Genomic DNA, 14,242 nt, shown 5'->3' with positions numbered 1-14,242 from the left:
GTATCAGCGTGTGCATGCAGGTACCCCATAGGCCAGAGGTAGCAGAGTCCCCTGGGGCTGGAGTTGCAGGTGCCTGAAATGAGCACTGGGCACCCAGTACAGGTCCTCCGCTGAACAGTGCATACTCTCAGCCTCCGAGTGAGCCCTCTGGCTCATTTTCTGTGTTTTGAGCCTCTCACCCAGTTGCTGGGCTTGGCCTTGGATTCCCTCTGAGACCAAGCAGGTCTTGAACGTGTGAATTTCTTGAGGTGATAGGCCGGTGACCCCCAAGTCCAGCTTCTCTCACATTTATAGAACAACTTGCTACATCTCCCATTGTAACCAACTTGTGGGCAGTGCTATTCTTTTACCCTGTTAAAACATGTTTCTCTTTATTACTCTCCAGCTAAAATCTGGAATCTGTTTCTGAATGTGGGGTCCAGAGGACTGTCTCATTGATTTTACTAGAGTCGCCTGCCTGTAAAACAGAAGCCTACCTTCTCCCCAGGGGATGCCAACTACTGCTGGATTTCCTTACCATCAGTCTCCCATCCTTGATCCTTAGTTAAATAGAACTATGCAGACAGGATGGATGCATTCAGGGTGCTGGGACTGAGACTAGAAATATTCAGTAGCTCGGCACTTTTCTTCTTCAAGTTTCCAAAGAAAATTAAAAAAAAATCCCAAGCTAGAATACAAATAATACTAAGAATCACCAGAGATTTTATTCCAAATAACCATGGAGCAATGTCTGCCATTCAGAATATTGTCTGCTTCCTCAGAACTGATTCTTATAGACTTTTCCTGTTCACTAGTCCTATTGAGTCAGAAATCTCGGGGTATGAGGTGTGTGTGTATGTGTTTAGTGTGTTTAGTGTGTGTGTTAGTGTCTGAAGGTATGCTCCTCCCACAACACACATGTGGAGGTCAGGGGCAGTCTTGGCTATCAGTCCTTACCTTCTGCTCTGTTTGAGTCCGGGGCATGTTTGTCGCTGCGCTGCACACTCCAGGCAAGCTGCCCCTTGAGTGGACTCTCCTAGCTCTGCTGTATTGCTGTAGGAATGCTGGGATTACAGACACACTTCCTCGCTTGCTTTTACACTAGGTCAGGGTCCAAACTCGCATCATCAGGCTAGTGCAGCAGGCACCTTATCCTTTGAACTGTCTCCCTGGCCTTTCTGAGAAAATTCCAGAGACTTGACTTTCCCGGATAGTTTTCAATCTCACTACGACAAACTTGGAGAAGTCAGTGTTAGCAGGTTGTCAGGCACGGAGTTCGGGTATCAGTGCTCCAGTGTCACCTGGGTGAAAGCACCCCGTCATTGTCTAGTTTGCATTCTGCAGTATTTTACTGCGTTTTTACTCCTCAGACAGGCATAGGCAATCTCCTCCTGGATGCGGTGACCAGGCACCAGAGGGACCCTGTGTGAGGATGGTGACGGTCTGTTGAGACCCAGGCAGCTCCATTAAGTTTGGATTTCCCATTTGCCTCTGGGTGACCACTCAGACCACTGACTCATTTATAACTTTATGGAGCTTGTCAAGCATGACATGTCTTATGCTGTCCCAAGAATTTATCTGCCTTAGCTGAGCTCTTTGGGGCTGGTAGCAGATGGTATCATTTTGTATATGCAGTGAACACATCTTTCCAGCCACTCCCCGCTAATTGCTGTCGTTTTTGCAGCAGGAGGATCCACTGGTTTCCTGAAGAGAAGGTTTCAGGTCACCTTGGTCTTGCATTTGCTGCTTGTTTTTCTTTTGCTTTTAGGAACTGAGTAGTGTGGATTCTTTCCCCCTCCTCCCCTCCCCCGCTGCCGCCGCCCTATCCCTGTTAATTCTGTGGAAGAACCCAGAATGGAATGTTTCCTATTCACACAACAGATCTTTCCTAAAGTCACAGTCCCTGTTCGCAGCACAGCAGCTATGGCCTCAAGAGAAGAGTTGTTTTCATTTTCTTGTCAACTGTGTGCATATGTCTGTTAAATGAAATGTATGTGTATGTATACAGGTACACAGCATGTGTATATGTTAGTGTGCAGGTTGTTAGGCCAGAGACTGGTGTTAGTTTCTGCCTTATTTTTGAGTTAGAATTTCTGGAGTGTACAGTCTCCACAACAGTGGCTAGCCAGCAAGCTTCAGCAATCCCCCTGTCTCCACCTCCTCTCTCCACAGTGCTTGGGCTACAGGCTCATAGCGGTGTCCCTGGCTCTTACATGGGTGAGGCATTTGAACTCAGGCCACATGCTTGCATCTTACCCGCCAAGCCAGCTCCCCAAGATTTCAAACTGAACAGGGACAAGTGGCAGAGCTGGGGCGTTTATGTGCGCTACCTCTGAGTTCACAGATTGTCTGTAGTATTGTATGGATGTTTATGTGTTCTACCTCTGAGTTCACAGATTGTAGTATTGTATGGATCCTGGCGAAAGAAACAACTGGGGTGTGCCAGAAACACGGAATGTAGTTGTCTGGGGCAGAGAGCAGCCTGAATGGTAGGATATACCGTTGCATCCTTGTGCCTGAATCCCCTGGGGTGGAAGGGCATCCTCCTGAGGCCCAGATGATCCCAGTTCAGGCCTTGAGACCTGTGGCATGAGAGGAGCGCCTAGTTTCTGTGGAAATAAGCATGACTGCCTTCTGTCCCAAGGGTTACCCCATCTCATTGCTCAAGGTTGCTCCTAACCAGTTATAGCTCCAGGAGGGTCAAGGCCTTGAGTCTTGGTGAATCCACTCAGTGTGCAGGACAGAAAAGGACCTGCAGAGGGCCCACTCTCTCAACAGGCCATGGGCTTTTATTCCAGCTGGCTCCCATGCACCAGAATCGTCACCAGCTCATACACACACACACACACACACACACACACACACATATATACACACACATACACACACATATATACATACACACACATATATACACACACATACACACACATATATATACACACACACATATATATACACACACATATATACACACACACACACACTACCTCCCCATGCACATGCACACAGTCCTTTGAACAGATTTCAGAAATATGTTTCTTCTTCCACACGTTTCCAGTGGAAGCTTCCTCCCACAGCACCTTTCAGTTCTGCACTCCAGAAACATCTCTTTCAAGAAGAGAATCGTTTTGGTGACTGTATCTTTGAACACCATTTTTAAAAAACAATTAGTTGGCAAAAAAAAAACTTCCAAAAAACAAAAAACAACAACAAAAACCTCCACAGTGTTCTAAGGCTTGAGCTCTGTTTAAGGAAAAGAGATCTGAAAACTAAGGAGGACGCTCATGCGCACACCCAGTTCCCCACAGTTGAAAACAGCCCGCCTCCTGCCTGTGACGTGCTTTATAAATGCTCTCTCGGCCTTCAACTGTGGGGACCACATCAGTAAGTTAAGAATGTTTCTCAGCTTCATTGCCACACCTTCCCACATCTAAAATCTTGGCATAATTCTTTTGACTTAATTTTTAAATTTAATTAATTCATTTTATGTGTTTGGGTATTTTCCCTGCATGTAAGTCTGTGTGTCACGTGTACATCTGGTGTTCTCAGAGGCCAGGAGATGGCATCAGAACCCCTGGGACAGGAGTTGCAGACTGTTGTGAGCTCCCTGTGGGTGCTGGAAACTGACTCCAGGGCCTCTTGAAAAGCAGCCAGTACTCTCAACCATTGAGCCATCTCTCCAGCCCCTTAATTTTGATTGTGAGTTATGTGTATGTGTGTCTGTTTGTGGGTGTGTGCCTATGAGTTCGGTGCCCGCAGAGGCCAGAGCATTGTGGTTAGAGTTACAGGCAGTTGCAAGCTGCCCCACATGGGTGTTGGCAATCCAGCTCAGGTCCTCCGCAAGAGCAGTATGTGCTCTTAATGGCTAACCCATCTCCTCGGATCCACTCCGGCAGAGTTCTAGTTTCTGCCTGCAAGGTTGCCACTTTCTGACATCTTGGGACCTTTTCACCAGATCCCATAATCACAGCCCTGCTGTTCGTGTCCCAGGCATTGGTAATCGTATTTTGGGTCTCACCTTTTCTTGCCAGTTAGACAAGTTTCTTTTGTGCATTTGTTTTGGCCTTTAGTCTCTTTCAATAGTGTTTTGTGGTTTCTAATATATAGTATGCTTTACAGCTCTGTTAAATCCATTTGTTAGTAGTTGATTCTTTTTATGCTCTATAAATGAATTTCCCCCCAATTTCTTTTTCAGTATCTTTATTACTACTATCACATGCAACATATTTTTGCATATTGACCTTGCTGAACTGGTTTATTAATTTCTTACTAAAGTTCGTAGAGTTTTCTAAATACAAGATGACGGTGTCTGCAAAACCAGTTTGCTTCGTCCTCTGCAGGTGGGACATTTTTGATGTCCTTTTTTCTCATCTAATTCCCTTCACAGAGCTGAGCTCTAGTACAATATAGGAAGCGAGAGACGCTGAGCTTTATCTTGTTTCTGGTCTTAAAGGAAATGACTTTTACCGTTAGTCACACCGCTGTCCAAGGGTTTTTCACAGATGTATGCTGTCAGTTTATAGTGTTCTGTTCCTTGGTTTGCATTTCTGTGATTTTGTGAAGTGCATCTTCTGTTTTGCTAAGAAAATCGTGTGATTTGGGTCCATTGCTATAGCAACACACTTTATGCTACTACTTGATTTCTAGATTTTAGATGAGCCTTGCATTTCTGGAGCAGATATTGTCAGACTAGTCAGTTTTCCACCCCTGAGCAGAACGTCTGAGTCAAAGCACTTAGCAGGAGGAGATTCCTGTCTCAGCCTACTGGCTTGCCGGGTTTTCATCCGTGTGTAGATGGCACTGCTGCCTCGGGGCCTGTGTCGAGGCTGGACACCGTGGCTGAGTGTGCCGTGGGGCTATGGCAGCGGGCAAACAGAAAAGCAAGCGTAAGAGGACAATGGAAGGGTATCGGTGTCTTGATTTCTTATCTGAGGGCACCCTCTTACCCAACTGCCTTCTACTAATCCCCACCCTAAGGTTCCTCCCTCCCCCACTAGTGCCATGAGCTGGGAACCACGTCTTTAACATATGTTTATCAGCAGTAAAAGAGAGGGTGCTCTGGGGGCCGCTTCAGTTCCAGAGAGGAACGATCATAGCGTAGAATCCTCTTTATGCGGCGCTCACGGGCTTGCCGGTATTTTACTGGGGACTCTTATGTTTGTAGTTGCTTTCTTTTCTGGACATGTTCCAATCTGGTTTTCATGGCAGGATAATGCTGGCCTTACAGCGACTTGGAAGGACCCTGTCTCTCCCTCGTTCCCTTCTTGGGTCAGTTGCTTGGTCTGTATCTTTTTAGGAGTTTGTCCATTTCATCTGTTCTAGCTGATTTGTTAGTTTGCAGCTGTTCCTGGACAGGCTGAACACCCTTATCCAAAATGCATGGAAACGGAAGTATTTCAGATGCCGGGGTTGTTTTTTGTTTTATTTTGGGGACGTTTGTGTAAAGTTTATGTCGAACACCTCTAAGTCGAAGTCTAGACTTTCAGTTTAGAATTGATGTTATTATCTTATCGTCCGCTTAATCTGGACGAGATTGATATAGCACCCCGTCTTTCTCTGCCGTCTTGTAAATACACACGTGCACAATGCAAACAAATAGCCGTGTGTTAGCTACACATTTCAGCTTCCTGCTTCATACCCTGTAGGACGTAATCATCCAAACTGTTTTTCAAGTTTTTGGCTGTTAAAACCATAGAAGTGTTCTATTTGACATAATTTGGATGGACACTTAAGTAGTAATTAATTGTGCATTAACTCAAGGGCTACTAAATGAGAAATTAATACCAAGTGTGTGAAACTATTTGAAATGCCCCCTAACAAGGGGTACAGTGTGGCAGTTCCTCTTGTGCAGACTCCCCAGCACTATACCCGTCTGTCCTGCACATCTCCTTTCTTTCTCTGTTGAACCGCATGTGGCAATGGCACCTCAGGACACTTCGGCTTGTCCGTCACAGAATAAATCTGGCCCGCCGTTCCCTGCTTAACCACACTGGCAAAAGTAGCCAGCTGCCAGTTATACTGTGCAGGCGTACAACATGTGAGCAGATCACGTGCATATGATTTTTCAGTTTTCTTAACATTATCTTCTCCCACCCTGCTTTTATGACAAGGTCTCACTCAGCTTGGAACTCGCTTACAGAGGCCCAGGCCGCCTTTGAATTTGCACAATCCTCCTGCTTCAGTCTCTTGTATTCTGGGATCATAGGCGTGAGCTACCGTGCCCAGCTCAGGTTTCTTAGCGTTCTTATCAGCTTGTTATTTCATCTTCCAACAGATCACAGGCTGAACTGAAAGTCAGTCTCTAGGACAAGAAAAACTGACCTGGCAGAAGTCCCGGGTCCTTAGTTACTTGCTGGGGACTTTTTAAAAGGCTCTTAAAACCCTCTTGCCACTCTCCCCATTATTCGACTTCTCTTTTATCTTTATTGTTTTTCAAAACCCTTTCTTCAGATTGCCTTTCTGAAATTATGCAAAAATGAATTTTTAAAGCATTTATCAAGCTGCAGTCCTGCATGGTAGGCCGCTGACTTCCTTCAGGTAAACGCAACATGGAAAGTCAGTAGACATTTTCCGTGGAGACGAGAGGGGTGAAGCCCTGCAATTTGAGGAGCTCCCACTTTCTGCATTTATACAGGTCAAGATTAATGGAGCCAGGGAAATTATCCACCAGGTGCCTGAGAAGGGTGGGAATGTGGGGCTGAAATGGATCTTTGAGCAGTCAATTAAGCCTTTGCGTGACCGGGAAGATAAACCGTAGGATAAAAATCCACTTGAACAACCGATTCCGTTATGTAAAACACACCTACAGGATTTGAAATACGACCAAGTCTGTTTTATATTAAGGCAAGTATAAACCAACTTAATTTTAGACCTGCCTCCAGCCCCAGATTCAGTTTGGTGTGAGGACAAAGAGCCATACAGCATGAATGCACAAGGAATCGGGAGAGTGCGAAGACTCTCTGCCAGGAAAGTTTGGCAAAGAACCCCAAAGGGAAGGAGAACTCTCTCTGTCAAATCAACTTTGGCTCCCTGGCATAGTGAGCACAGAGCGACAGGCACTGAGGAAAGCCAGCCCTATTCTACTTGTTGATACCTTAACAAGCTGTTGATTTTTGAAAGGGGACAAAGGCGCAAAGTGTGGTTAGCATTCTGTCCCCTTGAGTCAATCCTAATGAAGTGGGAGGTTCTTGAAGAAATTAATTTCCATTTAAATTCATGCGTGACCCTATTCCAAAAACCTCCAAGTGTTTGGGAATTTTGGTTGAGAATTTCAAATGATCCAACAATAATAAGCTCATTTTTGACATGTTCTGTTTCCTTGAGGCTAAGTTTTATGTTGAATGCCCTGGTTTCAGCTATAAGGTTTTTTTTTTTTTCCAAAATTGGAATGACTGATTAATTTCTTTTCTGTTTACTGATTTAATGTGGAAAAGATAAACCACAATTCTCATCCTTCCAAAGCAATCAGGCTTTTAATCCAGGTACTGTACTCAGCATTCCTGCCGGAGTTGGGGGCCAGATTTCCTGGCACCTGAACAGTGGTTGATCCCAGGGCTTTTCTGACTTAAAGACGCAGTGGTCCTGCTCAACAGAAAACAGAAAGTGCTCCTCAGCACCGCTCCTAAGAGGAACAAATGTGACGGAGCCACGAGATGGCTGGGTTTCAGGTCGCAGAGCAGAAGAAAAGAGGCTGTGCCGTGCTCTGGCTGTCTTGGCCTTCAGGGGAGAGGGGCAGCTTTGGAAGAGTGGCTTTGCCTCACATCAGAAGTGACCCTAATGCTCTTTATATGTCAACTTTTGATTAGCTGTGGACAGATTTTCTTTTCCTGCTTCCTGTCTACACAAAGGCCTAGTGTATTGTACCATGTGCAATTGCTGGACCCAGAGTCCAGCTGTCTCAAGGGAGCTGAAGCAAGTACGTTTTTACTTGCAGAGCTGGGGATCAAACCAGGGACTTGTGCACACTTGGCAGCCGCTAGCACTGAGCTATACCCTGTGTGAGTGTTTGCTTCCTTCTCCTTTTCTGCTTCCTCCCGGAGAGGAAGAGAACATTCTTCAAACATTGCCCAGTTCCCTTGTTTTCTGGTCATTACAATGTAAAGAACCGCAAAATTCTAATAAGACCTTAGACAGTGTGGACTTTTGTTTGCTTGTTTTTGTTTTGTTTTGTTTTTTTGTTTGTTTCTGTTTTTCAAGACAGGGTTTCTCTGTGAAACAGTCCTAGATGTCCTGGAACTAGCTTTTGAAGACCAGGCTGACCTCGAACTCACAGAGATCTGCCTGCCTCTGCCTCCTGAGTGCTGGGATTAAAGGCGTGCGCCACCACCGCCCGGCTGACAGTGTGGGCTTTTTTTGTGTGTGTGCACTGCCAGCTTCCGGTTGGAGTATACATTGTGGTAGTCTCAAGTATGCTGAACATTGACATTGTATTACTTTTCTATTGCTGTGGTAAAACACCATAGCCAAGATAACTTAGAGAAGAAATCTATTTGGGTTTCCAGTTCCAGAGGGTTAGGATTCAAGATGCTGGAGCAAAGACATGGTGGCTGGAAGAGCAGCTGAGCGCTCACGTCTTGAACCCCAGAGTGAGTGGATTCAAAATGTGAGTCTTTAAACTCACAAGGCCCTCTTCCTGTGACATACTCCCCATCTTCTTTCCGAGTAGTTGCCATAACAACACTTCCTCCCCAGCATCTTTCCAAGTAGTTACAGTAACAATGCTTCCTCCCCGTCATCTTTCTGTAGGGAATATAACTAGCTCTCTCAAGAAGAAGGGCAGGGAAAGGCCCTTATCATAATCGCTGGTCACAGAAGTGCCAGGACCCTCGTTACTGTATCTCTCTTTTTCTGACTACATGAATCTTTAAGGAGAGGGTTAAAGCCGTGGCTTTGACGACTGGATCCAGCCCATACCTTAGCTTTCCAGCCTCATGGCAGAGGTACTGGCTGTAGCCATTTTTATTGCCACAACTCTATGGTGTTTCAAGGTCCCTGCCAGCAAGCAAGCTGCAGCATTCTGCTCACAGCATGGCAGGACCTCTTAAAAGAGAGCTGCAGGGTTTTGCAGCCAAAGCTGAGTCAGGAAGCCTCTCTTAGATGAGAGTGTTTGCTTGCCTCTAGCAAGCAGAGCACACCTGAGAAATTGCTGCTACCAAGAAAACACGCTTTACTCTATTCTTTCCCAAGCTTCTCAGGCTTTCTGTGGATTCAGTTATCCACGTCTGGGTGCCATTCTGTAGAAGGAGCTACGGGCAGGCCTGCTTTTTTGTCCTGCCCGGCTCCCGCAAGGCTAGCTTTACACCCGAAATAACAACACACAAATTGTATGCTTTTAAACACTGCTAATTATTGGCTAATTCTCACATCTTGCTTTAACCCATATTTAGTAATCTGTGTAGCACCATGAGTGGTGTCTTACCGGGAAAGATCCAGCGTGTCTGACCTGGTGGCTGGCTCCATGGCGTCTGTCTCAGAGAAGAGAGGCATGGCAATTGCCTGAGGCATCTGCCTCACTCCCAGCATCCTTTTCTGTCTACTCCACCCACCTATGTTCTGACCTATCAGGCCAAGCAGTTTCTTTATTAATTAACCAATGAAATCATCAGCTAGATAGAAGACACGCCTACATCAAGGAGGCAGAGTCAAGTGGATCTCTGTGAGTTCGAGGCCAGCCTGGCCTATAGGAGCTAGTTCCAGGACGGAGAGGAGAGAGAGAGAAGGGGGGGAGAGAAAGAGGGGGAAGAGAGACGAGAGAGAGAGATGAATGAGGAATTACGAGAGCACGAGAGATGAAGTAGACGAGAGAGAGAAGGGGGGGGAGAGAAAGAGGGGGAAGAGAGAGACGAGAGAGAGAGAGAGAGCGGAGAGAGAGAGTTGGTTCCGTTGGAGTTTTTGAGTTTTATTGTGGTGACACATTTGTGTTTGGTATTATGACATTAAATATTTGCACATTGCCATAGCACTCTCAGTTTGCCCTTGCCTTTTTAATATTTCTGTCATACAGACAGTTTATGTCTTTGTATGTCAGATTAATTAATTAATCTGATATTAGGATTAGGTAAGTGACATAGCTTCTGAATTTCCGTCTTACTTTCTGTGGACACGTTGGCGATGATTGTCACCTCCATGGCCAGGTCAGGCAGTACGTGTGAGGAGCTCACTGCTGCATGCTGGTCCAACAAAGGTCAGCTTTGTTCCCCTTTGGACACGCTTGCAAGGTTTAGATTCGCCCAAGGTTTTTGATACAAGTGCAAGACATACTCAAAGCTGCTTAAATTTGATTTGGAAATGTACAATGGATAACTGGCCTTTTAGACTAATATAATTGGGTAATTAAAGTGGTTTTTTTTCTCCTTATTTCACTAATGCTCATCTTTTAAAAAAAGTTCATGCAGCCTGGCAAGATGGTTCCGTAGGCAAAGCACTGGCTGTGCAAGCCTGATGGCCTGGCTTTGACCCTCCAGATTGGAAGGGGAGAACAGACCATAGAGTTCTTCTCTGGCCTGCATGTGTGCCCCACAGCCTGCACGTGTGCCCCATGGCCTGCACATGTGCCCCATGGCCTGCACTGTGTTTATGAGATGCATCTAGATGGGTGGCAGTCACGTGTAACACGGACTGAGTTTATAAAATGTTTTTAATTTTGGACTACCTAACACTGATACTTTTTGTATTTTAGAACTTCAGAGTATCTGTTTATGGTAGTATAATAAGATTTTTATAAGACAATATTGAAATAAAAATTTTGTTTTAGGTGTGGTGGTACAGTTCTATAATTTTAATCACTCAGGAGATGGAAGCAGGAGGATTGCAAGCTATAGGCCAGCCTAAGCTACATGGTAGGGTGCTGTCTCAAAAAACCAAAATAAAATGCAAATGAAATACTAACCTTATTATGAAGAAGCGGTTGGTGTGCGTGCGTGTGCGTGTGCGTGTGTGTGTGTGTGTGTTTGTGTGATGCTGGGGATTTTACCTAGGGTCTTGCCATGCTAGGCAGGTGCTGTCCTGATGAACTATTCCCCTGTTCTGCGTGCTTCATTCTATCCGCCTTGACAAGTGTGCCATTAGGACCCGTGAGATGACTCAGTGGGTAAAGGTATTTGCCGAGAAAGTCTGAGGGCCTGAGTTCAATTCCCAGAACCCATCCATGACAAACTGACCCCCAAAGCTGTCCTTTGATTTCACATGCACACTGGCATATGCGTGCTCCCCAACATACATGGGTAATAATAAGTAAAATAAAATCGTTTTAAATAGATCGTTAACCAGACACTCTGGAGGCTGAGGCAGGAGGAGCACAAATTCAAGGTCAGCCTGGGCTACGTATTGTTATCTGTTTTTTTCAGGGCTGGAGAGGTGGTTCAGCTGGTAAGGTACTTGCCGTGCAAACATGAGTTGCTGAGTTTGGATTCCCAGCACCCACATAAAAACCAGGCACAGAGTCACACATATGCAGTTCCAGTGCTGGCGGTGGCAGGGGTGGGGCGGCAAACACGGACAGGCAGCACGGAGCTCATGGTCAGTCAGCCTGGCCAGCTGGGGAGCAGCTGTCTTCCTGGTGTCAGCCTCCGACTTCCACAGGCACAAGCACTGCACATCTGCACACATATCTGCACACACAAGCATGTACACCCAAGCATGCACACACACTCCACTTCTCAAAAAAAAAAAAAAAAAACAAACCCTGTGTGTGTACACACGCCACTGCATGGTAGAAATTGTTCTAAATGAATTCCAAGATTGACCTCTAAACATCCAGGTGGTTGATGTGACATTCACATTTACACTGACTTTTTGGTTTCTTAGTAATTTTAAGTTTGCTTTGTGGGGCTGATAAAAGTGTTTTCTGCCCAACCTGATGCCCCACACTGAACCTGAGGACCCACATGGTAGGAGAGAAGCGACTCCCATGAATCTCTCCGGCCTCCACATGCATGAAAGTGTAATAAAAAAGATTAAATTTGGGTGATTGTCTCTTTGATTCATTCTTTATCTAGTGTCATCTAGTTATTTTAATGTGGCTTAATTTAAAGGTCTCATAGGATGTTATGGAAGTCAAATAGCATATGGAGTCAGTCATGGCAAATGCTACTTTTGAGACCCACGGAGTTGGGTGGTACTGGTCCCTTCACGATGCCTGCGGTGCTGTGTTTCTAAGTGTTGCTTCTGCTACAGTGGAGGGATTCGTGGTTATATGTTAAATGCCAGCAACCTGCTAAGAAAGATTTTGTTTAGTTTCAACTTCATCTTAATGACTAATTTTCAACAAGACACTATTAAAGCGGATGTCAGTTGCTTCCACAATTAGTTAAAATTGATTTGTGTCAAAATGAAGCATATTGGCAGGTCATCTTGTGGACGTTTGTTTGTAGGAGAAGAGGAAACTTAGATTTTCACTTCTTTTTTTGGACCAGCCTCTCTTCTTCCAGTTTTTTTTTCTTCTGTTGACTGTTAATTTATCAACTCTTCTTTGAAAAAAACAAGTGAGAAGAAGAGAGGCCACAGCACCAGCGCTTTTCTGTGTGTGTGCTCCTTAAGCATATGGTGATTTCTAATTAGAATACAAAAGGCTGTGAGATGCTCCCTAGCTGCGCTGTAGAAGGCGTCCAGGGAGGGGGCTTGGGGACTCCGGGCAAGGACACTTTCAAGGGAAACTGTGCTCTGTGATTGTCCTCGCTCTGCCGGGAGTCTGTCCCGTGTGTCTTCAGACATGTGGAATCCGAGAAAGTTTCTCACGTGAAGATCAAGTTGGTCTTTGGGAGCTAGCAATTTCATTCCGAGTGCTCGATCCTCTCCGCCAGTCGCTTGGTTTGGTTCTTCTGAAAACACCCTCAATATTTAATTTCCCGTGTACCCTCTCAGGGGAGATTTCAAAGGGTACTTGCTGGCTGCTTGACTGCCCTGCCTATTCGCTCTTGTTTGGCATGCAAGCGAGAGTCAGGCGCTTTCTTCTCATTGTGTACACATAGTATTAATGGATTTACTCTGCCTGTAGCATCTCATTACTGGAAGCATCTAGAAGCTCAGAAGTCTTTCAATGTATGCAAATAAGGCAGGATTGTCTACCTGAGAGTTAATATTCTCTGCTTTTAAGTGTATTCTGAATCTAATGTTTGTATTTAGAGACTATCACCCTGTTCTCTTTTTTTATGGGCAAAAAGCTAAGCAGGCTCAGGCAGCTGTTTGATGTTGGCTTCAAGTGTTATTAATTTCATATTCTATTATTCTTTTCACTGTAGCACAAGTGAAGCTGATGTGGAGGCTGTCATGGATAAGTTGTTTGATGAGCTGGCCCAGAAACAAAATGATTGTACGTAAGTTAATTTCTCTTGAAAGAGAATACATTTAGAACACAATGCCCAATCTCCACTGACCAATTAATAAGTTCCATTGCTGTATATGGGTTGATGCCACGCTCAAGTGGCAGTCATTGTATCAGCATTTTGTCTAATTTATGTGTTGAATCATGTGCTATTATTCATCAAGCTATGCATTTCCTATCTGTAAGAGATGAATTTTATAGTAATTATCCAGACAAGATTGAGTCTTTGTTCATGTTCCCATAGTAACTAGACCAAGGATTCTCAAAGTGCAAGGCAGAGCGCTGCGCCTGAATAAAGCCTGCGGAACCGTCGCCGACTGCACGTTTGAAGAGCTCTGTGAGAGAGTAAGTACCCAGGCCTGGCCAGGCTGGTTGGCCTTTCTCATGTTAAAATACTTCACGTTCTCCCTTCGGCCCGCTTCAGGTTTTAAAATGCTATTCACAGAGTCGGAACTGAGGTAAAAGTCTCAACAAGGGAAATTTTCAGCTATCTGCCAGGCAGTTTTACTAGGTACTGGCACACACTCTGATCTTTGAAGGACTTTCAAGAAAAAAAAATTAGAAATGCGGAGTCAACTGTCAACCTCCGCTGGGAGCAGCAGCAGAGTCAGGGTCAGGGCTCTTTTGTGAAAGTCCTGATGTGGCGGAAGTCAGAAAAATTGAGTTAAGGGTGGGCGAAATGGCACAGCGGGCAAGGACACTTGCAGCCAAGCCCGAGCGCCTGAGTTCAAGTCCCTGGTCCCATCTGGCCGAGAACAACTCCCCCGAGTTGCCTTCTGACCTGTGCATGGAATAAATGGATAAACGGAATAAAAGTTTATTACAAAGAGAAAAAAAAGAGCTGATATTAGTGTGTACGGAAAGGAAGATAAGTAGTATTACTGTAATCTAAAGAAGTATGGCCTCAAGAATTGTCATTCCAGCCTGGTGATGGTGGCA

General features: G+C 45.2%; 1 protein-coding gene across 3 annotated transcripts in view; it reads left to right on the top strand.

Moving 5' to 3' along the window:
• Afg1l (AFG1 like ATPase) overlaps positions 1-14,242 on the top strand; it is a 147,211-nt gene that overhangs the window by 103,781 nt on the left and 29,188 nt on the right. For all 3 annotated transcript variants that reach the window (XM_038339706.1, XM_038339705.1, XM_038339707.1), the window contains 2 exons: positions 13,221-13,291; positions 13,548-13,648. In XM_038339706.1, the coding sequence (XP_038195634.1) occupies positions 13,221-13,291; positions 13,548-13,648 (172 nt within the window). The remainder of the gene's footprint in view (positions 1-13,220; positions 13,292-13,547; positions 13,649-14,242) is intronic.

This window comes from Arvicola amphibius, chromosome 8, assembly GCF_903992535.2.
Source record: "Arvicola amphibius chromosome 8, mArvAmp1.2, whole genome shotgun sequence".
In the NCBI taxonomy this organism is placed as follows: domain Eukaryota; kingdom Metazoa; phylum Chordata; class Mammalia; order Rodentia; family Cricetidae; genus Arvicola; species Arvicola amphibius.
Note: the sequence above shows the minus strand (reverse complement) of the source record. Positions and strands in the feature narration are given on the sequence as shown.